General features: G+C 37.4%; 1 protein-coding gene across 15 annotated transcripts in view; it reads right to left on the bottom strand.

Moving 5' to 3' along the window:
* The window catches only part of LOC109597627 (muscle-specific protein 300 kDa-like), a 118,590-nt gene that overhangs the window by 35,205 nt on the left and 55,715 nt on the right, over positions 1 to 27,670 (bottom strand). For 6 of the 15 annotated variants that reach the window (XM_049967575.1, XM_049967576.1, XM_049967577.1 and 3 more), the window contains 2 exons: positions 27,022 to 27,282; positions 68 to 24,637 (listed from right to left, as the gene is read on the bottom strand). In XM_049967575.1, the coding sequence (XP_049823532.1) occupies positions 68 to 24,637; positions 27,022 to 27,282 (24,831 nt within the window). Of the gene's footprint in view, positions 1 to 67; positions 24,917 to 27,021; positions 27,283 to 27,670 lie in introns of those variants that run through there. The other 9 variants (XM_049967588.1, XM_049967589.1, XM_049967590.1 and 6 more) reach the window with 7 other exon arrangements.

The raw sequence follows: 27,670 nt of genomic DNA, 5'->3' as shown, positions 1-27,670 counted from the left end.
ATAAGCAGGGGTTAGTTCTAAATAACATGCACGGTACTGGACAACACACGTCAACACAATATTTCACCTTCTTGAGCAGCTTGTCTTCGTCGGTCATCGAGCTGGTCAGATACCCTGATGATTGCTGCCTTGGGGGCCCTAAAGAAGGATCAGTGAGGGAAATGGGTGTGGTGTCGCTAATCACGTCTTCCGCCATACTTTCGGACAGTCTTTTCGCGGCGTTCAGATGGTCGTTAACCGAATTTAAGTCGGAGCGCGATACTAATGAATCGTCAGTTAACGGTTCGGAAGATAAGTAAGTACTTTTGTCCTTCCATCCAGCTATTCTGCCCGGCAGAGAGTAAATCATATATTCCGAGCTGTTGCCGTTTTGTTTACCGAAATTGTCCGGCTCATCTCTTGGAGAACCCCTACCCGAACGGTCTGAACCGCCCCCTTTGTCGTTCTGATCGTCGTGTCTGTTGATCTTTTGCACGTCGTCCGCTTTCTTTTGTTTCTTTTCTTCGGCCAATCGTTGATGGAATAATTCTTCAGCGTCGTCATAAATGCACTTGGTTAGCCAAATGTTGTCGTCTAAAGATAGATTACGACTGAGCTCTTCATCAGGCGAAGATGAACGTCTCTGTGACTTCTTGGGAGTGAATACGTCAGATAATTTAGTAACAATGGTACTAATTACGCTAGATCGTTTAATGCCGACTTCAGAGTCAACAGAACCTGACCTCCTCTTCTCCTTCTTTTCTTTCTTTTCCTTCTTTTTCTTCTTGTCGTCGACAGGTTCTTCCTTCAATAACTCAGACTCCTGGCCAGGCGTCAATTCGACGGCCTTTTCAGCCTCTCTGAACAACTCACATTCTTCAGCGGGGGTGAGTTCGACTCCCTTACTCTTGTCCCTTTTACTCTTTTTCTTCTTTTTCTTTGATTCACCGTCAGATAATACGCCATCGTCATCAATGCTACCGCTCCTGTCTTTTCTGCCAGTAACTTTGGATAGAACTTTGCTGATAAATCCGCTACGCCTTTCACTAGTAGGTGATGGTTCCTTGGAGGAACTCGTGTCAATCTTTTCAGGTTTTACGTCCGAAACAGATTCAGTATTTATTTGTTCGGATATTATTGACCCTGTTTCAGTTATTAATAATGGTTGATCTTTCTTTGCCTTCTTTTCTTCGTCCCCTTTACTCTTTTTAGAGAATATGTTGAATACATGTTTCTTCTTTTTCTTTTTAGGTGTTTTATCGTCTCCTTCCACTTCTGAAAGAACAATTTCTTCGACGTGTGGTTCATGTACTTGCTCAATAGTTTCAACGACTTCTACTATTTGAGAGTCATCGTTAGATGTCACCGATTGTAAACTAGTTGCATCAACAAACTCCTTCTTAGTTTTTACAATAGTAGCAGAACTAGTCATTTTCTGCTTCTTTTCATTATCTGATGGCACCTGTTCTACGGTAACTTCACGGGTAATTGTAACTTCTGTGGGTTTTTCAAACTTCTTCTTGTCAGATTTATCTTGCTCACCTATGGAACTTTCTATTTCTTGTTGTATAAAGTTTTGAATGTGTGAATAGTTTTCAGAATCTGGCTTCACTTGATCAATAGTGGACGATTCGAGTGTGTCTTGTTTCTCGGACGAAACTTCTGGTTTTTCTTCCACTTCCACAGCGGCTGTGGGCTCTGCAGGAACATCCACAACAGTCTTTGTTTCCAAAATAATCTTCTGCACAAGAATTTCGGGAGCTTGAGTACTAGGCTCCGATTTTGCCAATAAAGTTAACTCTTCTTTTAGCTTATTAGGTTCAACTGCCTCAGTTGGTTTCCTCACGACCATGGGAGAAGATGATCTGCTGCGCTTAGCAACTGATGCATACGTTTCTTTAAGCCATGGTTTAATATGTGATTTATCTGGATTTTCTGGTACAATTATTTTATCCTCTACTGCAGGTTCCTGTTTCGGTTTCCTGGACTTTCTGGGTTGTTTATTCTTTGTCAAAACAGTGTCTTCTACTACTTCAGTTGTTTTCAATTCAATAACTGCAGGTTCTGTTTCTGCAACTTTTTCAACTATTATTGACTCAGGTTCTTTCGTTTCTTCTTCTTTTACAACATAAACTGTCGTGGTCTCTTCTTCTTTAGAAGTTTGATCGATGACTTCAGGAACCTGTACAATAGGTGTTTCGACCACCGTTTGGGACACAACTTCTAATTTCTCTTTTAGTTCTTCAGGAGTAACTTTCTTTATTATTGTTGGTTTGGTTGCAGGCATAGGAGATGATGATCTACTTCTCTTTGCCACGTCAGCGTATGTGTCTCTAAGGGTTGGTTTAAGATGTACAATTTGAGGTGTTTCTGGAACGTCAAATTTAATTTCTTTAGTTTCTGTTGCAGTAGGTTCATCAGTTCGTTTGTGTTTTCTTGACTTTCTAGGTTTTTTGTCAATCTTTTCTTTTGGAATTTGTTCGTCTTCTTTTTTAATTTCTTCATCAGTATGTTTTGGAACTTCTTCGCAAATTTGTTTCTCAGACTCTAAGAAAGCTGTAACTATATTGCGAGATGATGGTAAATCTTCCTCAACAATGTCAGCCCAAGATTCTTTGGTCAAATGTTCTTCAGTTACCTTAGGTGTTTGTTTAATTTCTTCAGGCTTTTTCTCTTCAACTTCATGTACCTTTTTCTTTCCTTTTGTCTTCTTTGGTTTTGTGGTTTCAGGTTCGGTGACAACATTTGCTGTGTCTTGTACAGAATGTTGTGGTGTGGTGGAATCCGGACTAATACCTTCGGGTTTGGCATTTTTCTTGGCTATCTCAGCCCACGAACCAACAACTGTTTGTTGTGGCTCAGGCTGTTCCGATGCCTTTTCCAACACGTTTGTTGTAACTGTGGTTGTTGTGGTGGTAGTTACAACAATTTCCGTTTTATTTTTATTAGGTTCTGAAGAAATAATTTGTTCTTGAGTAATAAACTGATTATTGACATTCAAACTTTCATCCTCAGGTAAGACCATTGGTTCGTCAAGAACATCCATAGGCAAATCTTTGTATTCAACTTTTTTAGCAGGTTTAACTTCCTCTACAGTGGTAGCAATGTGCTCTTCAATAGTAGGAGTTGATATTACCTCCGCTGTTTCATGTATTTCTTTTTCAGAAGATTCCAGTGGAACTTGTTCTTCGGGCAACTTTTGTATTTGCTCTTGTGGTGCATTTAAGATTATCTCAGGTTCTTTGAATTTCAATGTTTCTGATTTAACAGTATGTAATGCTACAGAAGCCCAAGAGTGTGGAGTACTTGTTGTAATTTCTGGTTCAGTAACAATTGTTTCAGTGGTAATGATGTGTGTTGTTGAAACATCTTTTGAAGTATCCGGAATTGTGCTAATTTTTTCGGTGACATGGGGAGCCGTATCACGGTGTTGCTTTTTGCTGTGCTTCTTCTTTTTCGGTTCCTTTTCTCCTGTACTCGTAGAAGATTCTTTAGGTTTAGATGCAATTTCAACATCGACTATTGGTTTGTTATCAGCTGCAACGGATGCCCACGATTTGGTTTCCTGTTTCGGAGGTACTTGTTCGTAAAGTGACTGTTCTTGTATAATAAATTGTGCTGATGGTGATGATACGTCGTGTGGCTTTTCTTTATCTTCAACCTCGCTTAATTTAGTAAAAGTAGAAGACTCTTCCACGTTTTCTTTTTTAGGCTCCTTTAATGATTTTGTGACTTCCTCTGTGGTTACTTCTGTCTTTTCGGTGTGTTTCTTATGCTTTTTCACTTTAGGTTTCTTTTCAGGTATATCTTCTATGATTTCTTTTTGAATTGGTTTACTAGATACATTAATAGTTTCAGTTGATACACTGTGTTTAATATTATTTCCTGCAATTGAAGCCCACGATTTTGTTGTAGTTGTAGTTGTTGTTGTTGTTACCTCTGTAATAACATGCGTTGAAGGTTCTATTTTTGATTCCTCAATTTTGTCGCCTATTATATTAGTTTGCTCTTGTATTATAAACGCTGAACTAGCATCAGTAGGTTTTGTTGATTCCTCTACTATGTTTATAAATTCTTTTTCCGGCTCAGTAGTAGTTTCTGTAATTACTTGGATCTTGGGCTCAGAGATTTCAGTTGTTTCAACCAATGTGATGATGTCTGTACTTCGTGTAGGAACATGTGTGACTTCTTCAGTTACGGTGACTGATGATTTTTCACTCTTTGGTTGATCATGAATTTTTTTAGGTTTTTTCTTTTTAGATTTCTTATCGTGAACTTCTGGTTCTTTTGGACTGAGATCTTTGATATCCAGACATTCAGGAGTTTTTGCTAATACCTGTTCAACAACTTCATTTTCTGATAAGAAATCTACTGGTTTTGCATTTTTGCTAGCAATTGAAGCCCATGACTCTGTAGTAGTTGAAACCACAGTATCTGAAATAATTTCAGACTTGGTACCATCTGTTGAAGATTCATGTGGTATTTGTGGAACCTCTTGAATAATGCCTGCTTTGTCTACCGGCTTATCATCCAGTTCCTTTTCAGTTAGCTTTGGTTTTAATTTCTTCTCAGGCAATTCGGCAGGTTGCTCAGTTACTTCAGGAATATGTGTGATTACTTCGGTCACAACAAATGCTGACTTATCTTTGCTTGGTTCTTCTTTAACATGCTTTTTCGGCTTTTTCTTTTTGATCTTTTTATCTTCAGCTTGTTGTTCAACTGGTTCCTCTGATTTCTTTTCTGGAATATCTTCTGGATAAGTTTTATTAGGTTCCTCCTGGGAGACAATGGTTGTAGGAGAACTAAAATCTTCTGGCTTTGAATTTTTACTGGCAACCTTAGCCCAAGAAACTGTTACAGTAGAATGAATTGTCTCTGTTGTAGTTTTAGTTTCTTTATCGACTGGTTGAATTTCAGCAGATTCTATTTCACTAGTAATTTTATTCGTTGGTTCAAATATTTCATCTTTTGGTTCCTTTCTCTTAGAATGCTTCTTTTTGGATTTTTTATCCAAATCTTCCGCTACATCCAATTTAGAATATTCAACTTCCTTATTATCTATTGACGTCGGACTTGTCTCATCACTTACTGTTGTAGCATCATCAGCGATTGTAGTTTTCTCTTGAATGAATTCAGGCACGACTGCTTCTTTCCTAGGTTCAATTTCATAAGCATGACTGCGTTCTTGGTTCACAAACTGGGAAGTAACAGATTTTGATGATACCTTCTTTTGTTCTTCTGGAATTGAAATAATTTCCTCTGTGACGGTAAACGTCGGTTTTTGATCTTTTATTTCTCCTTGTGGTTTCTTTTTGTGCTTTTTCTTTTTCGATTTTTTATCTTGTTCATTAGGTTCTTGTGATTCTCCCGAAATTTCGGTATCAGTTACTAATGTAGCTTCAACAGGATGCACAATTTGCTCAACTGGGGTGAAGCTTTCAGGTTTTGCGTTCTTTCCAGCTACAGAAGCCCATGAAGTTGGAATTGTTTTGTCTGGTGTCTTAGAATTTTCTTTAGAAGGTTCTTCAGGCAATACAATTTCAACTTTAACACTATCAATACCTGACTCTGAAATTTTAGTTGGAACAGGTTTAACTTCCTCATTTACAGTTTCATTGTCCAATGAACGTTCAACATTGATAAATTCGGAAGTGACAGATTTTGGTGATTCTATTTTGGGTTCATTCGAAGTAGATGTTATTTCTACAGTATCAACAAATGCGGGTTCATATTTCTGAGATTTCTTTCTTGGTTTCTTTTTGGATTTCTGATCTGGTTCTTCCAGTTCTTCTGGCACTTGTGAAATTTTAGTATCAACAACTGTCGATTCCGAAATAGGTGCAGTTTTGTCGATTGGGCTTAAATCTTCAGATTTTGTATCAGATTCAGCAATGGAAACCCAAGTTGTAGTAGTAATAGTAGTTGTTGTCTCTTTAGTTTGATCAGTAAGAACATTTTCTTCAGAATTGTTAGGAGTATTCATAGTTGATTCTATAGAACTTGTTATACTTTCATCACTAACAACACTTGGCTCTGGAATAAGTAACTGTGATGTATTAGTTTCTTTTTTAGTTTCATCTGGCAATAAAGTCACTTGCTCTTGATTAATAAATTCTGAAGTAACAGTTTTTGATGATGTGGTAGGTTCTTGAGGAATAACCTTAATTTCTTCTGTTACAACAAATGCAGGTTTATGTTCTGTCGTCTCTTCTGGGGATTTCTTTTTAGGTTTTTTCTTCTTAGATTTCTTATCAGACACTTCTAGTGCTTCTGGTTCTTTTGAACTACCAATGACGATTGTAGATTCAGGAGCTGTACTTTGCTCAACTGAAGTAAACTCTTCAGGTTGTGCGTTCTTCCCAGCCACGGAAGCCCATGAAGTTGTAATTGTTGTAGTTGTTGTGATTTCAGTTTCATTTACTGTCTTAGGTGTCTTAGCAGTATCGTTTAATTGTTCTTCTATTATTGAAGGCTCCGGAATGATTGTCTCAGATGTTACAACTTCTTCTTTAACCTTCAATGGTTCCGTTTTAGAATCTTCTGGAATAGTAATTATGTGTTCAGTAACCTCAAATGCAGGTTTTTGTTCCTTCGGTTCCTCGGGAGACTTCTTTTTATGTTTCGATTTTTTGGATTTTTTGATTTCCGATTCCTGAGATACTTCTGAAATATGACTATCAGGTATTACATCAGGTTTCATAGTAATCGTGGATTCTTCAACTATTGTAAAATCTTCAGGTTTCGCATTTCTTCCCGCAACTGAAGCCCATGATGTTGTAATAACGGTTGTTGTTGTTTCTTCAGTTTTTTCTATAGTAGGTTCTTCAATATCTGATGTATCAGGAACTAGCTGGTGAGGAGCGAGACTATTAATTTGTTCTTGGGTGATAAACTCCGAAGTTACAGATTTTGGTGTATCCACTTCAGAAATTACTTCTTCTGCGACAACTAACGGAAGTTTTACACCTTTTTGTTCTTTTTCGGTCTCCCTAGATTTTTTCTTTGTAGATTTCTTAACTGTTACTTCTGGTTCTTGTGGTGTTTCTATAATTTGTTGTTCGTCCGCTACAATTGGTTGATCACCTTTCTCAATTGTTATAAAATCTTCAGACTTTATATTCTTACTAGCAACGGTAGCCCACGATGTTGTACATGTGGTAAAGGTTGTAACAGTAGTTTCATCTGATGTTTCCTTATCTGGTGTAGATATATCTTTTGCAGATTCAACAACTTGTGATTGAGATTCTACTTTAGGCTTCTTCTTTTTAGATTTCTTACGTGGCCTTTGGGCTTCATCAGACTCGTCTTTTTCTGGCTTATCTTCAGATGAAATTTCCGAAACTTCTTTAGCATCTATGGTTTCCTGTGTTTCATCTGTGGCTGCCCGGGGACTTTCAATTTCATCTGGAATATGCCTTATTTCTTCAACAATGGTAAATGCCGGTTCCTTCACGGGCTCTTCATGATGCTTCTTTTTGTGTTGTTTCTTTTTCTTGTGTTTTTCTTCCACTGTAGGTTGTTCCGTTGTTGTTTCTGATGTTCGAACAATATTTATTTCAATAGGGCGAACTTTCTCTGTTTCATATATTTCTCTCACAGGAGCATTAGGTTTGGCGTTTTTGGCTGCAATATTCGCCCATGAGTTTGATGAAGCGACTTGTTCATTCTCAATGAATTCAGTTGAACTTAAAGTTGGTTTTAATGATTCTTCGTGGAATTCTTCAGGTTGTTCATGTCTCGGCTCTTTCTTTTTGCTGATTTCAATGACTGGTTCAGCTTTGACATCACTTTCTGGTCTACGAGTCTTTGATTTGTCCTTTTTCTTTGGTATTTGATGTGTAATATCGGATTGCACAATTTCTTCCTCTGGTTTTTCAGTTACAATTGTTTGTTTAGGTCTAGGTGACGGTTCTCGACTCGCAATGTATGCCCAAGATGTAGTAATCTCTTTTGTGTCTGGTTTCAATTCAGTTATTGGTTTCTGAATATCTGTAACAGGCTCATCGATATTAATCTCTACTGGTTTTCTAAATTGGGACTCGTGCTTCTTTGTTTTCTTTGGTTTCTTTGAGACTTCCTCATCAGATGATGATACACTCTTCTTAGGTAAATCTTTCAGGGATGACGGAATATCTTTAGATTGGGGCCTTGGTGATGGATCTTTAGACTGTGGCCTTGGTGATGGATCTTTAGACTGTGGCCTTGGTGATGGTTCTTTAGACTGTGGCCTTGGTGATGGATCTTTAGACTGTGGCCTTGGTGATGGTTCTTTAGACTGTGGCCTTGGTGATGGATCTTTAGACTGTGACCTTGGTGATGGTTCCCTGCTACCCAAGATACCCGCATAGCTGGTAGATTTGTCCACTTCATGAATAAATATATTCTGTTCAGGAGTTTCTAGATGTTCTTCTTTTTCTTCACTAGTTTGTGGAGGTAATTCAACTACTTTGTGGTCTTTAGTTTTTCTGGATTTCCTCTTTGAATGTTTCCTCTCCTTTACTTGACCGTCAGGGGATTCATCGGAAGATATAGCTGTTACCTTTTTCTCAACATCAACCGTTTGCTTAGATCTGGATCTAGATCTAGATTTTCTATCGTGTTTTGGAATAATAAAGCCATCTTCATCTGTTTCAACTCTAGATTCTTTGATTTGTGGTTCTGATTCTTGAACTTTAATTTCAATAGTTGGTTTTACTTTTTCAATGACTTTGACAGTTTCTGTTGTGACAGTTGTCGTAATAACCTCACCTGGTACATGTGTTGCTACCACATCGGCATATGTCTTATCACCTTTCTTCAAAGCTTCCCAAACATTTATTGTTTCAGATTGAGATGCATCTTCTGAAATTAATTTTGTTGAAACTTGAGTTTGTGGCTCAGGTTCTTCTACAGGTTTCTCTGGTTTAGGACGCTTCTTTTCTTTTTTCTCCTTTTTAGGTTCTGGCTTAGAAGTTACGGGTGGTGAAGCTTTTCCAGTATCAGCTTCTGGAAGTTTTGCTGGTTTAGGAACGGATTTTTTGGAGCCAATAATTGTAGCCCAGGACATACCTTTTTGCGGGACATCATCATCTTCTGTGTTGAGTGAAGAAACTACATCTTTAGGAAGTAGACTTTCGGTGTCTACTTCATCTTCTTCAGATTTAACAGGTTTGTCGTCAGGAATATCCAAATGTTCAGACGGTTCGTGCAGAATTTGTTCTACCCATAAGTTACTGGCGTGATCTGGTGGTATTTCGATACCTTCGTCATACTGACTAGTTTCATCGACAATGTTATAAATATTTTGAGTATTATTCCACACATAAGTATGGTCGTACTGTTCGTCAGTTTTATACACAGGCGCAAATTCCGTTACTGGTGGCTTATCAAAACCTGGTACGAATTCGGCGGCGTTTGGATTTAATCGCGACATTTCAGATTTAGGAATAAACTCGGTAGCGGTTTCAATAATTGATTCGAATTGAGACGGTTTTGGCGCAGTTTCGACCGTAGTTGTGACTGTTTCGGTAACAACATAATTAGGGATAAATTCAGGGGCAGTAGGAGTAAGAGAGGATTTTGGTGTGTCTGGTGTATCGTCAGAAGTTTCGATTTCAAGTGTGTCCGAAATTGGCAATTCAGGAGGTTGTTTCTCTAGAACTACATTTTCAGATTGTTCGAATTCACTAAGTACACTTTCAGTTAATTCAGATTTTACAGTGACAAGAGTTTGAATAGGCGAATCAGGACTTTTTTCAGGTTTTTCTTCTTGAACTGGACTTTCGGTAAATTCAGTTATACTAAGATTTTCTGGTAATTCAGGTTCTGTGACGTCAAAAGATTGTATTGGTGATTTAGGCAACTGCTCATTTGTTTTAGTTGATTCGATAATCTTTGGAATACTCTCTGGTGTTTCAGAATCTTCTGGTTTAATATCTTTTTCTGATTTCAATAATTTATCTTGTATTGGTGATTCAGGCAACTGCTCATTTGTTTTAGTTGATTCGATAATCTTTGGAATACTTTCTGGTGTTTCAGAATCATCTGGTATAATATCTTCTTTAATATCTTCTTCTGATTTCAATAATTTATCTTGTTGGGCTTTTACTTCATACCACCTTCTCTCAGCCTCTTGCATATAGATAACATCATATAAAAGTCTCTCATCAATAATTATATTACGTTGTTCAGATGAAACAGGTTTGGATGTTTTTTGTTTTTCTATATAGTATTGCTCTTCTTCACTAAGATATTTAATAATATCATATTTAGTGACATCATCTTCTACTATAACTTTTTCAATTATTTGAGGCTCAGACTCTACAAGTGACTCATTGTTGATTAATTCGTCAGCTAAAGTGGGTTTGGTAATTTCAATAACGGATTTCTTGTTAGTTTCTACCTCACCAGTTTCTTCATCGGATAATATAATTCCACTATCCAAAATTTCTAAAAGATTGGTTGAATTATCGATAGGTAAACCTTTATATTCAATTTTCTTAGGTTCTTCATTAACTGGGATAGTTGGTTCTTCCTTTAACGATTTAATTGGTTCTTCAAATGTTTGTTTGTGAGGCTTTTGTTTATTTGTAGGAGGATGATACTGATATTTAGAATCCTCTTCAGACTCTGGAATGTGACGTATTTCTTCTGTTATTTCGAAGGCTGGTTTTGTAACAGAATGTTCCTCGTGTTGCTTTTTCTTATGCTTCTTTTTCTTTTTCTTTGCAGATACTTCATCGTGATCTGATTCCGGTTCACTCTCAGGTTTCAATGTGGGTTTCACATGCTCAACAACGACAACAGGCTTTTCATCTGCCATAGATTTAACTGTTACATTTTCCTGCGGTTGTGCATTCTTACTTGCAACTGATGCCCAAGAATCTGGCTTGATTTCAGTTGCCTCCGGAATTACATTTGTCGTAACTGTAGCTTGCTCCTCCGGAAGTTGTTCATCATCAGATAAAGTGATTCCTGAATCCAAAATATCAATAAGATTTGTACTGTTGTCAATTGGTAAACCTTTGTATTCCACTTTCTTTGGTTCTTTCTGTGATTCCTCTTCAACAGTTTCAATTACAATTGGCGTTTCAGGTGTTATTTCTTCTTCGGTTGCTACAATATCTTTCGATTCCTCAGGTTGTCGTTTAGGACCTGTAGGTGGATGATATTGATATTTTATGTTATCTTCGGTGTCTGAAATGTGTCTAATATATTCTGTCACTTCGAATTCAGGCTTACTTTCTTTAGACACCTCACGGTGTTTCTTCTTATTCCTCTTTTTCTTTTTGTTAGAAGATTGATCGTTATCAGATTCGGGTTCACTTTCCGGCTTAGCTTCGAGTTTAGTATCTTGAGCACGATTTTCAGATTCTTTTGGATGGTCAAGAATATCTGGTTTAATTTGTTCTTGTGAAGTTGCATTCTTACTAGTAATATCAGCCCAAGAACTAAAAACTAACGGTGTAACATTTTGTGAAGGAGAAGCTTCTTTATATTCAACTTCCTTAATTTCTTTAGGATCTTCCCGAACGAATGTTTCAGTTATAACATCAACATTCTCAACCACCGATTCCAATTTTACAGGTTCTTCTGTTTCGTCAGGACGATGCTCCTTTCCACGTTTAGGTTTGGGGCCCGAAGGTGGATGATATTGGTATTTAGAGTCTTGTTCAGAGTCAGGTATATGTTTTATTACTTCCGTTATTTCAAACTCGGGTTTGACTTCTACGGGTTCGTCCGGACGCTTTTTCTTATGCTTCTTTTTCTTTTTCGAACCATGTTCTTCATGATCGGATTCAGGTTTGCTTTCGGGTTTAGTTTCATGTTTTATCTCAGGTCGAGTTTCAGGTTTCACATCGGGTGTAACAATTTGTTCAACTGTTGCTTGTGTCTCAGGTAAGACTGTCTCAATTGGTTTTGCATTCTTTCCAGCAATTGTTGCCCAAGAGATGCCAGTAACTGTCTCCACTTTCTTTTCAGTAATAATAAATTGTTGAGATATATCTTTTATTGTCGATTCGGTTTTATCTTGAGGTGTCAATTCGTCTACTGATTCTTTAGGAATATCCGAAACAATTGGTTCAATGATTTCTTTATGTGTGTCACTTAAAGCCTGCGGTAATTTTTCACGTTTATGTTTAGGTCCTGTTGGTGGACGATATTCATATTTAGACTTTTCTTCGGTGTCTGGAATTTGGGTTATTATCTCAGTTATTTCAAACTCAGGTTTACTCAAATCAGATCCTTCTCTCTGTTTCTTCTTATGTTTCTTTTTCTTCTTCTTACCAGATTTGTCATCATTATCTGACTCAGGTTCACTTCCGACTATTATTTCAGGTTCTGGTTTGACTTCAGGCTTTACGTCTTGAACGATTTTTTCTGGAACTTGTTTCTGTTTAGGAGATTCCAGTCTTTCTGGTTTTGCATTCTTACTTGCAATAGCAGCCCAAGAACTACCAGAAACTGCTGGGATATTTTCAACAGTCTTTTCCAAAATGTTTACCTCCTCTTGAACAACTGTTGTGGAAGCTTCTGGCTTTTCAATTACTTCCTCTTTAACCACATCTACTACTACTTGTTCAACTGGCTCTTTAACAGGTTTTTGTTTTGAACCAGATGGCGGACGATATTTGTATTTCGTATCCTCTTCTGTTTCTGGAATGTGTTTTATACATTCGGTTATTTCAAAAGCAGGTTTACTATCTTGAGACTCTTGATGCTGTTTTCTATGTTTCTTCTTTTTCTTTTTAGAAGATTGTTCTTCTAAATCTGACTCTGGTGAACTCTCCGGTTTAGTTTGAGATTTAATGTCTTCAACATATACAGGTTTTTTGCATACTTGTGGCTCAGGTACGACGTTTTCTTGGGGTTTGGCATTTTTACTAGCAATAGCTGCCCAAGAACAACTAGACGATACTGGGATGTTGTCATCAGATTTTTGAGAAACTTCATGATCAGTAGTTGTAGAAGGCTCAGGTTGTACAATTGTTTCTTCTGTTTCTACATTTATGGGTACTTTTTCGGTTTCCTGCAACTTTTTGACCGGTTTATCCTTCGGACCGGAAGGTGGTCGATATTTGTACTTAGGATCTTCTTCTTTTTCTGAAATTTTTGTTATACATTCCGTTATTTCAAAAGCTGGCTTAGTTTCTTGAGGTACTTCATGATGCGGTTTCTTATGTTTCTTTTTCTTTTTCTTGGACGAGATTTCCTCGTGATCTGATTCTGGTGAACTTTCAGGTTTAATCTCCGATTTAATTTCCTCAACTGGTGCTTCAGGTGTAGGTTTTATGCATACTGAAGGTTCAGGTGCAATGTTTTCTTGAGGTTTTGCATTTTTCTTAGCAATAGATGCCCAAGAACTGCTGGAAACTATTGAGATATTTGCATCTTTCTTTTCTGAAGGAACAGATACAATTGCAGGTTCCTCTGTTATTTCCTCTTTTTTAATCTGTTTAATTTCTCCCTCAGGTTTTTGTTTTGGACCAGTAGGTGGATGATACTGATATTTAGGGTCCAGTTCACTTTCTACAACCTGCTTAATCACTTCCGTAATTTCAAATTCAGGTTTACTATCTTTAGGATGCTCTTGGTCTTTCTTTTTGTTCTTCTTCTTCTTTTTCTTAGTTTCGACACCTGATTCCAATTCATCAGTAGGTTTAGATTCAGATTTTATATCTATTACAGTTGTTCGTGGCAACTGATCTTTAGGCTTATCTGTAATCAAGCCTTCTTCTGAAATAGTCTTCTTACCCGCAATTTTAGCCCAAGAATCACTTGTTACTACTGGTATGTGCTGTGTTACAATTTCAGTAGTAACAATTGTAACATTTGCAGAATCTTTTTCTGTTAATTTACTTTCTTCCTCTTTAATAATGGTCACTTCTGATTTTTTAGGTTCTGTTTTTGTAACTATAGTTTGTTCATTAATAATGAATTGTTGATTTTCGTTATTTTCTTCAGGTTTTGGAGAAGATTCATCGTCAGATAAAACGATTTCAGAGTCCAAAACATCAAAAATATCTGTAGTATTATCTATGGGTAAACCTTTGTACTCAACTTTCTCAGGTTTCGAAGTTGTTTCCTGAATTAAATCTACGGATACTTCTTCGGGTTTCTTAATTTCAGTTTTTACAACCGTGTGTGTGTTATCAATTTTATCTTCTAAAATAGTAGTGGAGTTAATAGGAATACCTCTATAATCGACATTCTTAAGGTCAACTGGTTTTTCTTGAATTGATTCTTTTACCACTCGGGTTGTATCATCTTTTACTAATGGTTTGGTTTCCGTCACTTTCACCAACGGTTTCGATTTTTCGACGGTTAAAGAAGGTTCAGTATCCACAGTTTTGATATTATGACCAATAGGCACCCCTCTGTAGTCAATCTCCTTGGGATAAATAGGCTTTTCTTCAATTAATTCCTCTTTTACAACTTGGGGTTGTTGTTGCGGCACTTCTGTAACTATTTTAGTGTCTTCCAATTTTTCTTGTTGTTTGCCACGTTTTTGTTTGGGTCCACTGGGCGGACGATATTGATATTTGGAGTCTTCTTCCGTATCAGAAATATGTCTTATAATTTCAGTTATTTCGTATGCCTGTTTAGTTTCTTTGGGTTCTACTGATGACTTCTTTTTACCCTTCTTTTTCTTTTTCTTAGTTGAGTGTTCATCATGGTCCGAATCTGGTTCACTGTCTGATTTAGGTGCAAGTTTTGTTTCTAACTTAGCAGGTATTTCTGGAGTAGTTTCTTTTTCTTTGGTAGCTTGAGGTAATGGTGTTACTTCTGGTTTTGCATTAGTACTGGCAATTTTAGCCCAAGACACACTAGATAGTCCTGATACATCTTCCACTTTAGATTCTGCTTTAATAAACTCTTGTACAGAATCTAACAATTTGTCATTTGGTTTTGTAGACGTTGTTGTAGTTTCAGTAATTTTAAGATCCTCTTGTTTGGACGGTTTTTGTTTCTTTTCACTCAAATTATCTTCTGGTATCACTACTACTTCATCTGTTATGATTAAAGCTGGTTCCTTGTCAACAACTTTTTCAAATAGTTGTTCGTTTTTACACTCGGATATAGCTTCTGAAATTAATTCTTTAGATTCTGGAACCTCTGTTACATCGTCTTCAGTCCAGTTCTTTTCAATAGTTTCTTCTGTCACAATTATCTTTTCAACTTTGCTTCCTTCTGAAATTGGTTTTTTCGCAGAAGTTTCTTCTGTCTGTTCTTTATTGCCATCATCTAGTTGAATGATATGAGGTATTTCCTCAAATGAAACTGATTTTGGTTTCTTCCCACGTTTTCTCTTTGGTTTTGGACTTTGTGAAACTTTTTCGGAAGGTTCACCTTTTTTGATTTCCGGTACAGGTTTTACCTCGACAGATTCTCCGTCAGGTCGAACTGGTGAATACCGTCTTTCAGTTTCCAGCATCATCTGTTGAATAACACTTAATCTTTGAGAATCACCTTCTGGTGTAATTGGCGTTTTTACCTCACTTTCAGCTGATTTGTCAATTTCAGATGTCTCATTACATAACCCTTCATCAACAGATGCACTAGTTGATTCTTTTTTAGCTTTATTTTTCCTTCTCCTTCTTTTTTTAGATTTACCAGAGTCATCGCCATTTTGTTCGTCATCTGAAAGAGAGTCACCCTCATCTGAATGTGTCGAAGATATATTAATGTTGTCATCATTCAAACCTTTTTCCTGAGTCTTTACAGTTGCTCGATCGTTCTGAGCAGTTGCCGATTTATTTTCTATATCAACAAAAATTGTGTCAGTAGTTTCAACAACTGATACCTGATTTTCAACAAACTCACTGTCTTTTGAATGTTGTTTCTCTTTACTTGTAATTTTACTCTTGTCCTTGGAATCAAAAGCATTCATGACGTCTTGAATATCATTGACCTCAAAATCGACAACAGAATCATTTCTCGTCAAAGTCGGTGTGACATATTCGACATATTCATCCGAATTGTCAACCGTTTCGTCGAAAGTATTTTGTGTTTCTAAGAGAAATTCTATAGGTAGGCCATGACGCTTCTTATTTTCTTTCCTTTGTTCTAATAGTTTACAAGCCTTTTGCTCCACCGCAGACTTATCTAATTTTTTATTTTTCTTTTTAGGTTTCTCAGATTCTATTTTTTTGGGTCTTTCTTTTACGGAACCAAATATGACTTGTTCTAAATCAGTTGGTTCAATTAATATCTTAGAGTCTTTAATTTCAGTTGAATCTTTAGTTGTTTGTGGTTCTTGTTCATCGTCAGACAGCACAATCTCCGAGTCCAAAATATCAAACAAATCTGTAGTGTTATCTATCGGCAAACCTTTATATTCTACCTTCTTCTCTGGAATTTTCTGCTGTACAACTTCTGTTGTGGTTGTAGTTGCAGCTTCCTCTTTAATTTGATCACCTTTATTATCCTCCTTTGGTACCTCTGACTCCACTTTACTTGGTTGACTTTGTTCAGGTTCATCATCAGATAGAGTTATTTCGGTGTCCAGAAGATCTAATAGATCTACACTCTTATCAATAGGTAAGCCTTTATAGTCAACCTTCTTTATCACAGGTATTTCTGTAACTACTTTTTCAGTTGATGTTACTGTAGTCGTTGTGCTTGTGGTAACAACTGGACTAAGTTCTGTTACAGTCTCCACAGTTGCATCAATTTGTTCTTCTTTGTTTTGCACATCCGTGATTGTATCTGTTGTTGATATTGTAGTTTCAGTAACTGAACTCGTATTAGTCGGTTCAGGTTCATCATCAGACAGAGTTATTTCGGTGTCCAGAAGATCTAAAAGATCTACACTCTTATCAATAGGTAAGCCTTTATAGTCAACCTTCTTTATCACAGGAGCTTCTGAAACTATTTTTTCAGTTGATGTTACTGTAGTAGTTGTACTTGTAGTAACAACTGGACTAAGTTCTGTTACAGTCTCCACAGTTGCATCAATTTGTTCTTCTTTGTTTTGCACATCCGTGATTGTGTCTGTTGTTGATATTGTAGTTTCAGTAACTGAACTCGTATTAGTCGGTTCAGGTTCATCATCAGACAGAGTTATTTCGGTGTCCAGAAGATCTAAAAGATCTACACTCTTATCAATAGGTAAGCCTTTATAGTCAACCTTCTTTATCACAGGAGCTTCTGAAACTACTTTTTCAGTTGATGTTACTGTAGTAGTTGTACTTGTAGTAACAACTGGACTAAGTTCTGTTACAGTCTCCACAGTTGCATCAATTTGTTCTTCTTTGTTTTGCACATCTGTGATTGTATCTGTTGTTGATATTGTAGTCTCAGTCACTGAGCTCTTATTAGTTGATTCAGGTTCATCATCAGACAGAGTTATTTCGGTGTCCAGAAGATCTAAAAGATCTACACTGTCATCAATGGGTAAACCTTTATAATCAACCTTCTTTATCACAGGTGTTTCTGAAACAATTTTTTCTGTTGATGTTATTGTAGTCGTTGTGCTTGTGGTAACGACTGGCGTAATTTCTGTTACAGTCTCCAGACTGGAATCAATTCGTTCATCTTTGTTTTGTACATCAGTGATTTTTTCTGTTGTTGATACTGTTGTTTCAGTAACTGAGTTCTTATCAAGTTGTTCTATTTCTACAATGGTAGGATTTTCTACAAATTGCATTTTAATAGAAACAACAGGTTTTGTTCTAATTTCTTCGTGTGTTATCAGAACAACTGTGTTAGCACCTGGTTTTTGTGTAACAGGTTGTATTTCCGTCTTAATATCTTGACTTGGGCAACTCTCGCTTATATGTGATTCCTTTGCAATTGTAGAACCTTCGGTGGTTGTTATTGTTGTAGTTGTTGTAATAGTTTGTCTTGAAATTGTTTCTTTGGTATTGATTTCTGTTTCATTTTTGGACAATGATCTTACAATTTCATCAGTTTTCGACAAATCTTCTTTTACAGGTTCTTTAGTGTCCGAAAGAACTGAAGTTTCTTCTACTTTTGGTTGAGTCTCAAATTGTACAGCGGTTTCCTGAATTGTTTCAGTGACGGTTGTAGTAACCATAGGTTCAGCTTTCTCTGTCATCACAACACTTACAGTTGTAGTGTCCGTAGTAGGAGTAACAGTCTCATTTATTCTTTCATTTTCAATAAATTCTGAAGTAACTGTGTTAAGCTGTGGCTTAGGCAAAGTTTCTTCAGGTACTTCCTTTTTATTTTCAATAAAGTTCTTACTTTCTGATTTCTTAGATTTTGGTGGTTTTGGTTTCTTTGGAGATTTAACATCCTCTGATTGGTCTGGAATATGTAAAATTTCTTCAGTAACGACAAATACTGGTTTAATTGTTTGTTCCTTAGGTTGTTTTTTCTGTTTCTTCCTTTTTACTGTTTTGTTGGATGTCACTTCAACATCAATATTTTCTGTTGGTTGTTCTTCTTGTACAACATCCTTACTAGGAAGTGTTTCTTTAACAATTTTATTTGGTATCTCTTGAGGCAAAGGTTTTTCAGGTTTAGAATTTTTGCCAGCTACATTTGCCCATGATGTAGTAGTGCTGTCTGAATTTGAAGTTACTTGTACTTCTTCAGTGACCACTTCTGCAATTTCTGTTGATATTTCTGGAATATGTACAATTTCTTCAGTGACTACAAAGCTTGGCTTGTTTTCTGGTTCTTTCGGGTGTTGTTTTTGTTTCTTTTTCTTAGATTTTTTGTCACCTTGAATTTCATGACTTGGAAGGTCAATAACTGGTTTAACTTCTTCTACATTCGTTAAAACAGTAGTTTCTATTCTTGTAGGCTTGTCATCTACTGTTTGAGGAGTAGAATCTTCAATATTGACATGACTAGCCACACTGGCCCAAGAAATTGTACTATCTAATTTTGGAGTATCAGATGTTTGAATTTCTTCGGTAACTGTATTCGTTATTACAGTAGTTCTTGTAGTTGCTGGTTCAGATTCTTTAACAATTTTTCTTTTTTCTTTCTTTTGTACTTTTGGTTTCTCACATATTTCTGCTTCAGGAATATGCAAAATTTCTTCAGTTATTACAAATGCTGGCTTGATTTCTTGTTCATTGGGATGTTTTTTGTGCTTTTTCTTTTTAGATTTCTTATGACTATCATTTTCACTTTCCACAAGTTCAACATTTGGTTCTTCCTGAACATCTGTAGCAATAATTGTTTCTTCTTTTTCAACTGTTTGTGGTTTCTCGTGTAGTAACGTTTGAGGCACAAGCTCTTTTGGTTTAGTAGGTTTACTTGCGATGTTTGCCCAAGAAATTGTACTAACTGTATCACTTATTTGGATTTTGTCGGTTACTACATCTGTATTATCTGTTAAAGTTATAGGTTCAGTTTGTTCAACACTTGTACTTCTTTCTTTCTTTTGTACTTTGGGTTTTTCACATATTTCTGCATCTGGAATATGTAAAATTTCTTCAGTGACTACAAAAGCTGGTTTGTGTTCTGGTTCTTTAGAATGTTTTTTGTGCTTCTTTTTCTTAGATCTCTTATCACTTTCAATTTCATTATCCACGACTTCAGTACTGGATTTAACTTCTTCTTTCACATCAGTTGCAACAATACTTTGTACTTTTTCAGGAATTTTTTGGAGTATGGTTTCTGACGTGGGCTCTTCAGGTTTAGCATGTTTACTGGCTATATTTGCCCAAGAAATTGCATTATCTAATTTTGGAGTATCAATTGTTTGGGTTTCTTTTATTACTATATCATCAGTAGTTGTTGGTTTATCTTCTTCAGTAATTTTCTTAGTTTGTTTCTTTTGCACTTGAATCTTATCAACTACTTCACTTTCAGGAATGTGTAAAATCTCTTCGGTTACTACAAAAGCAGGTTTAGTCTCTGGTTCTTTGGGTTGTTTCTTGTTTTTCTTCTTCTTAGATTTTTTGTTAACACAGTTTTCATCGTCTACTAATTCAAATGTAGGTTCTTCATTTTCTTGTGCATTTGAGTCTGTAGTTTCAATTATTTGTGGTTTATCTTGTAAAATAGTTTGGGACTCATTTGGTTTAGAATGCTTACCAGCAACATCTGCCCAAGAAATAGTTGTTTTAGTTTCAGTTTGAGTTACTACTTCAATCACGTCAGGTATAGATAAATCGTCAATTTTAGGCTTCTCTGTTTCAGAAACATTGTTGAGATTGTTCTCCTCTATTTCTATATTCTTTGTGTCAGTCATTTCAACTAATTTTGATTCTGTTTCTACTACAGTTGTAGTAATGGTAGAGTTTGATATTTCAGGCTCTAATTCGTTACCAGTCGTGAATTGGGGAGATTCTACAGCTGAAGGTATATTAGTCTCTACTGTAGTTTCTTCTGGTGAAGTAGTAACCTCTTCAGGCTCTTTTCTCTCTTCAGGCCTTTCAGCATTAATTTCTTGCTTGGATGGTTCCTGCGTTTCAGCAAGGACTGGTTCATTCTTCTCTTCATTTATAAATGCTTGAGTTTCCACTATTGAAACATTTTCAATAGATATATTCTCCGGAACTTTCTCAATATTAATAGATTCCTCAGGCATATCAACAGATTTTTCTAATTTGATTTCAGGCTGTACCTCAGCTCTTTCACGTTCAATTAATTCAGTATTTATGTCAGTGGTTGTTTGTTCCGGAGCATTGGAAAGCTGTGACTCTTGTGGTTGGCTTAGATCTTTGATTTTTTGTGTTTTGATAGGTTTAGATTTCTCATTAACTTCTTCAGGGATATGAAGAATTTCTTCGGTAACCACAAAGGCGGGTTTGATTTCAATTTCTTTAGGTTGTTTTTTCTGTTTCTTCTTTTTCTTATTTTTATCTGTCGCTGTAGAGCTTTCTTCTGCTTTTACATCAGTTACTGGTCTTGCTGTGTTATCTCCATCGTTTGTTTCCTCTATTTTAGTAACTGTAATGGTTTCTTGTTCTGGTTTAATTTCCTCAGTTGTAACAGTACGTGTAGTAATTATTTGTTCTGTGGTTATAAATTCTTGAGAATCTGTGACGGGATGTTGTAAAATAACTTCTTCAGTTGATACTGTCTTGGTAACAGATGTCTGAGGTTCATTTTCATTCAAGATCAATTGTTCTGTTACAGTAATCTGTTTTGTAGGTTTTGACTGAATAGGTTCTCTTTGAGACTTTGGTGTTTCAATTTTAGACGTATCTGTAATTTCGGTTGTTACTACTTCTTGAGGTTTCTTATTACCCTTCTTTTTCTTGGGCTTACTTTCTACTATTTTATTTGTAGATTCAATTACAATTTCTTGTGTTTTAACCTCTTCTGGTTGCTTCGGACTCTCTACAACTTCTACCACTTGTTCAACTGGTTTGTTATCCTTTTTAGGTTTCTTTTTTCTAGATTTTCTTTCAGGTTGTTCAGGAGGTTGAAGCTCTTCTGTTGGGCTAACATTCACATCTTCAGTTACTTCAACATTAGGTACACTGTGTACCGTGCCTTCATTTTCTTCAAGTTTCTTACTTAACTGTGGTTCTTGAATGGATTTAACTTTTTTATTCTTTTTCTTTTTGGGAACCTGAGGTCTGATTTCAGGTTCTTCTTCATGATCAGAAATGTGCAAAATTTCTTCAGTGATAACGAAAGCAGGTTTATGTTGTTGCACTGGTTCTGGAGACTTTTTCTTATGCTTCTTTTTCTTGTGTTTCTTTTCTTGCGAGTCGCTAACTTCCTCAGGGGAAACTTCTTCAACTTCAGGTGTTTGTACAACAACTGGAGTTACGGGAGGTACCCATACGGGTTTGGGTTTAGGTTTGATAACTTCAATTTTAGGTAACTCTGGTTGTGCATTTTTACTTGCTATATTAGCCCACGAGTTTAATGGGGCTGATTCTTTAGGTTTTTCTGTTACTGGCATTTTTGCCTCTTCTTCAACTATTGTTTGTATAATTTGAGCCTGTTGTTCAACTGGTTCTTCATATGAAGTTACGTAATCAGAATCAGCCTTTGTTGTAGACCAGGATTGTGACGTTTCATTCTGGATAAAATCTTGGGAAACCGAAATAACTTTATTGTTGCGAGGTTCTGTAGGTCTTACCTCCTGTTTAGGTTTAGGTTGCTTAATTTTCTTGGTAGGTTGTTCTTCTTTTGGTTGAGATTCTGTTTTTGCAGGCTTACTGGCAATAGCTGCCCAAGAGTTTACACTAGACTTACCCGATGGGACATCTTGGCTTTGTTGTTCACTATGAATAAACGTTTGTGAAATTGAACTTGGTTGTGTTGTTACAGGAGTAGAGTCAGATATACCAAACTGAGTGGTACCCGGAACAACTGTTGTTGTGGTGGTAGATGTAAATATTTCTTGATTGGTAGTAGTAGGTGACTCAGGTTTGACCTTTTTAATTTTCTTTTTAGGCGGAATATCAAGTTCAGGTTGAGATTTGTCTGATCTGGGTGGAGCGTCTTTTCTCGAAACTGGTCGAGGTTCTTGTGTGGGGTGTGAAATTACATCTTGGGGCGATTGATCACCGCTAGATGTAACCATTTTTATTTTGGTTTCTTTGATTTTAATTTGTTTACCTTTACTCTTTTGTTCAACTGGTTCAACGACAGTTTCAGTGGTTTTCACAACAGTAATATGTTTGACATGTGACTTATTCTTTTTATCCGGTTTGGCTTTATGATCGGCAATTGAAATTTCCTTCAACGCCCTATCTATTTCGTCCTCGTTAGTCTTTTTAGGTTTTTTAGATTTTTTCTTGTGTTTATCTGTAATTGGGGAAATTTCATCTACATCACTAGGGGATTTAAAGTCTTCTGTGTAGGGAACACGTTCTTCAGCTTGAACACCACCTGCACGAGCAGGCTCTCCATGGTGCTCTTGCCATTGAACATCAAATTCGATGTTTCGATTCTCTTTATTTTCTTTCTTAATACTATGTCTATGTTGCTTGTCGGCAACATTTGGAATTGTCTCTTTGTGACTATCCTTTCTTCTACGTGTGCGCGAACTTTGCTCCCTCGTATGAGACAGCGTTTCGTCCGTGTGCTTGGATGGGAATCCACGCATAGGAGACTTTTGTCTAGGAGCTTGTCGTGGGTTCGTAACGGTATTGGATGGTTGGACAGGTCGGACACTGAGTCCCTGAGACAAGGCCTGGGCATAAGAGAAGTGCGAACTAGCGGCGCTGTCTGTCGTTAGAGCCGGTTGTTCTTCATACACCTCGATCGAATGCGTTTGGGGCTCTTCGGCGAACGGTTTAGGTTCTTGGACCACTTGTTGAGCGACTGGTTGCATAACCGGTTGTGCAACCGGTTGAATAACGGGTTGCACAACAGGTTGGACAACAGGTTGCGGTTGTGGTTGCGGCAGTTTTTCTTCGATCACGTTATACTGCCTGTTTTCGTAAACCTGTGCAGGAATCTCGAGGTTCGGTTGCACGTTATTGTAGTATTGTAGTACGTTCGGATTGACCGGGTAGATGTCGGCGTATTGATTTGCGTTGTGGTAAGTACCCAAGCCAGAACTTAGCAATTGTTGACCAGAAGCAATGAAATTAACCATATCGGGAATTGGTTGCATGTAATCCAACAGGTTGGGTTGAATCTGTTGGTTTACAGCTTGTTGATAGAAATTTTGAGAGGCGAGCTCATTATTATATTGTTGTGCGAGTTGTTCATAAGTATACTGAGCTTGAGGATATTGATTCCACGTTTGCGTGTGAATATATTGTTGGTCATCGCGAGGTAAATGGTCACGATAGTTAATTTGCGATTGAGTAGGTTGTTGGTAACTCATGTGAGGTAGTTCCCTAGTCTGCTGTGGTTGCGTAAAACTAAGAGACTGTTCTACCTTTTCCGTAGGGTAATACGACAGTTGATTACTGATTGTGGTAACAATTGGTTCTGGATTGGGTTGAGAAAATGACATACAACTTGGTACTGAAGTCGGAACAGACCCCGACTCCCGTTTTGGTTCCACCTTGGTGACTTTATTTTTAATGGTAACATTTATTTCAGGTTCAGTTGGCTTTGGCTCAACTCTAGTAATTTTATTTTTAACAATGACATTCATTTCAGATCGGTTAGGTGAAACCTCGCGTTCTTCGGAGGATCTGTACTGACCGCGGAGCATTTCGGCGTACGTAGTGGAACCCGGAATCCACATTGGACTCTTCGAGCGAGCCCTTACATTGCTAGTTGTGGCCAAATGGTGTTGCGGAGATGGAGAACGGTTGCGAGGTTTGTTAGACACATCGACCGTAGTCAAAGTGACTGCAATGTTTTCGTTTTGATTTGGTTCTAAAGTTAAACGTACAACCTCTTCTTGAGCACGGGGTTCCTGCGGTACTACAATACTGGGGGGGTAATGCGTGGTGGTGGTGGTACGAACAGTTTCACGCGTGTGTTTATCGTAAGTTGTTTTCTCGCCCCTTCTGCGTGGTGAACGACTACGCCTCGGCGGTTTCTGTTGTGCCTTCGGCGCCTCGATTTCCTTAACAGGTTCTACGATGACAGGCACCGTTTCCAATGGCTGTATTGTCTCAGGGACCGGTGCTTGTTGGGTCCTTTCGTGTTCGATTAATTCGAGCGCTGGTTCGTGAGCAGGCCTTCGATCTTGGGATTGGGATCTACCCGCCGCCACATCGGCGTACGACACCCCGAGTTGGGATTCGGGATCGGGCAGGACGCAATACGGGTCCACTTCACGGATGCGGCCGTAGAGTGTTCTAATCCGTTGTTGGACGATTGCCTGTTCACGTATCAACAATTTAAGGTATCAGTATCGCGCATAATCAATTTATGTTATAGTTTGACGCGCAAATATGATGGCTGAACGCACGTCTTGGTCATATCAGGTATAGGTCAAGTTCGGTGTTTTCAGGTCACTGGTTAGAGGTTTTTGGGGGTGTTTTGGGTGCTAGGTGGTTAGCGGCTCCGAATCGGGCGTGCCCCTTTGCATAATCAGTTTGATGCGCTCGTTACGAGCCATCACCTTGCTTTGCAAATTTCGCACACGATCCTTGCACGTCTGGAGGATGGGAACAGATAAGGATGCAGCAGAAAAATGATAAAAAAAAAACAAAATGCTCCGTGAGAAACAATCAAACATGAGCAAAACATAAATTAACTCGATTGTGTTCGCTTTCTGGCCCCACATATTTCAAGAATTAAAACAAAATATGTTACAGACTTAGCTACGAAGCTTTTCCACATATGTGGATGGTACAGATGCAGGCAACTGTGGACACAAGCGACAGTTATTGGATCATTGGAAATATAGGTACTATTTTTAATAAATCTACTACATGCTACGAAAATTACCATAAACCAGAAATACCAAGATACAAGAATAATAACTAATCAGAATTCTACCATACTAATTAATAGTCATTCATTTTATAACTTTTCCCCCAATTTTTTTATTGAATTTAGCTAGTCCCTTTCAAGAAGCTTATATTGTCCAATAACTGACTCCAATCTGTCATCTATCTGCCCAATAGTTCCCTGTAACTACAACATAAACATATGTACAAAAGCAAGTATCTGCATATGTCCGATATGTAAGCATGAAATCTGTAATGTTTTCTGTCCCTGTATTGTAGCTGCTAAACCTAAACAACATTTAAATAGACCAGCTTTGTTAAAAATTGGTTTGACGTTTGTACATGTCGAAATAAGCTATATTACAACATCCGACGCTTCGACGTGATGTAAAGATGACAAATATATACAAAGTTAGTGTCCTAATGCACCAGTCTATTTAAACTAAAACAATTGATCGTCTTACGATTAATATGAGAAGCTCTACAGTACAAAGACTCTATATTAAAGTGTACAGGTGACAGTGTATGATGGTGCCGCGCCAAAAACCATGAGATAGAAGGTGAACACAAAATCAAGTGACAGTACGAAACAATGGTGAACACAAGCATATGTAAAACACTAGAGGCAACGTGTGAATGGGTTTGTTCTTTGTAAAAATTAAAAGCGGTTAGAGCGTAAAGAAAGCAAAATAGAGAGCCCGAAACCAAAAAACTAAACACAATCCCCAGCTGTCACAGAAGGAAGGGGGTTTGTCGAAATGGAAACACCTTGATGGACGTATCAGCCACCAAATTCGCAGCGCCCCTACATCAAAATGTTTCCCAGTGGTCAGCTCAAATGCCCAACACTACTCTTACAATTGTTGCAAACACGTCTTGGTCTTTGAAACGACTGTAGAAGTAATGTGTCTGGGTACAGAATACAAATCTTGAAACTGAACTTAAATTCCGATACTAGTCAGTGAAGCTTTTCGATTTTGTGCCATGTCCAAGAACAACTCGAGATTTTGTTAGAAAATGATACTTACGTGTGAAGGTTGTTTTGGTACTTGGCCACAATATCTTAAAGTCGTCTATCACCAGGTTAACTTTTAATAGAATTTAGTTCATTGTATCCTTTTATTTTGCAAGTGCTGACAACTTCCAGACTAGAAGAGTCTATAATTTGATCAATTTGGTATTTCGATAGTAGAAAAGTTCCAGATAAAAAGAAGGCTGATGATGTTCTTTTTCGGTTATATCTTTGGGCTCGACTACAATATTTGCGGTGCGCATTGCGATAAATGGTCGTGGCATGATCTGTCTCAATTCTATTGTTTTTATTTTAGCTCATTTTAGTTACAACCCGACACCTTAGTACATATTTAAAGTCTAGCTCTAAATTACTATACAAGCGAAAGACGGAAGTTGTATTTCAGAATAGAATATGTTGGAAAACAAAACACACTGATAAAGATCAACATAACGTAACATGTACCTTGTCTAATTCATATTGATTATTATCAAACTGTTTTACTTTTCCCTTTGTTCTCGTTTATAAATGAATCGTCCTATTAAGTCTTACGCATGAACATCCTGAGTAGAGCCTAAACAATGACAACTACAATGATGATGAAATGATCCTCGTATACTTACAGTTGTAATGAAACAATAAAAGAGAAGAATCTGAACCCGAAAAAATAGTACCACGTATTTTTTATTATTCGGGACAACCCGACGCCACATTTCATGCCACTTCCATCTATACTAGACATCGTTATAAAAGACCGGGGGGGTAGGACACAAAGGGTCAAACTCATACGGCACCTACCTGTTGCTCTCTAAGCGCCTGGTCACGATCGTGTGGCAAATAGGTCGGGGCCATCGTCGTACGAAGCTGTTGCTCCACCTGGACGATCTGCTGACGCAGCTGCTGAACCTCCAGCTGGTACTGGTCAACCTGGTTGATGGCAGCCTCCAGTTGGTGGCTCTGCTCGCGGATTTGGTCCTGGAGGTCGTCCAGCTCACGGAGCAAGTCTTCTGCGCTATGCGTCACCTTGGTATCGCCTCCTACGCCTGAGCGGAAGTGCAGCTGTAAAAAAACCGAAAGGCACTTGCAAAAACCGTCTTTAAGTGGTCGGTACTGTGGGATAACTTCTATCCTATGTAGAAGGTTAAACTAAGTGTTAAAGGTGATAACTAAACATCAAACGTGCAACGTATTGCTTAAAGGCGATGCCCAGATCATTCCAAATGAACTTTCACCTAGAAGAAAATTAGTGGAATTGAAGGAGTTTATTTTCTATTCTATAAAAGTGTATATGGTATAGTAGGAACACATTCCACATGTGATTTTGTAAGTTATGAAATCTATAAAGAGATATGGATGTTTGTATAAATTATGAAAAATTAAGTGTGCACGTTATGAGGAGCATCAAAATCATGCGTCATATCCTGAAAAGTTAGATTTAGGTGTGATC

The sequence above is a fragment of the Aethina tumida genome, chromosome 5 (genome assembly GCF_024364675.1).
Source record: "Aethina tumida isolate Nest 87 chromosome 5, icAetTumi1.1, whole genome shotgun sequence".
Classification (NCBI taxonomy): Eukaryota; Metazoa; Arthropoda; class Insecta; order Coleoptera; family Nitidulidae; genus Aethina; species Aethina tumida.
This window is presented reverse-complemented; position numbering and strand designations above follow the sequence as displayed.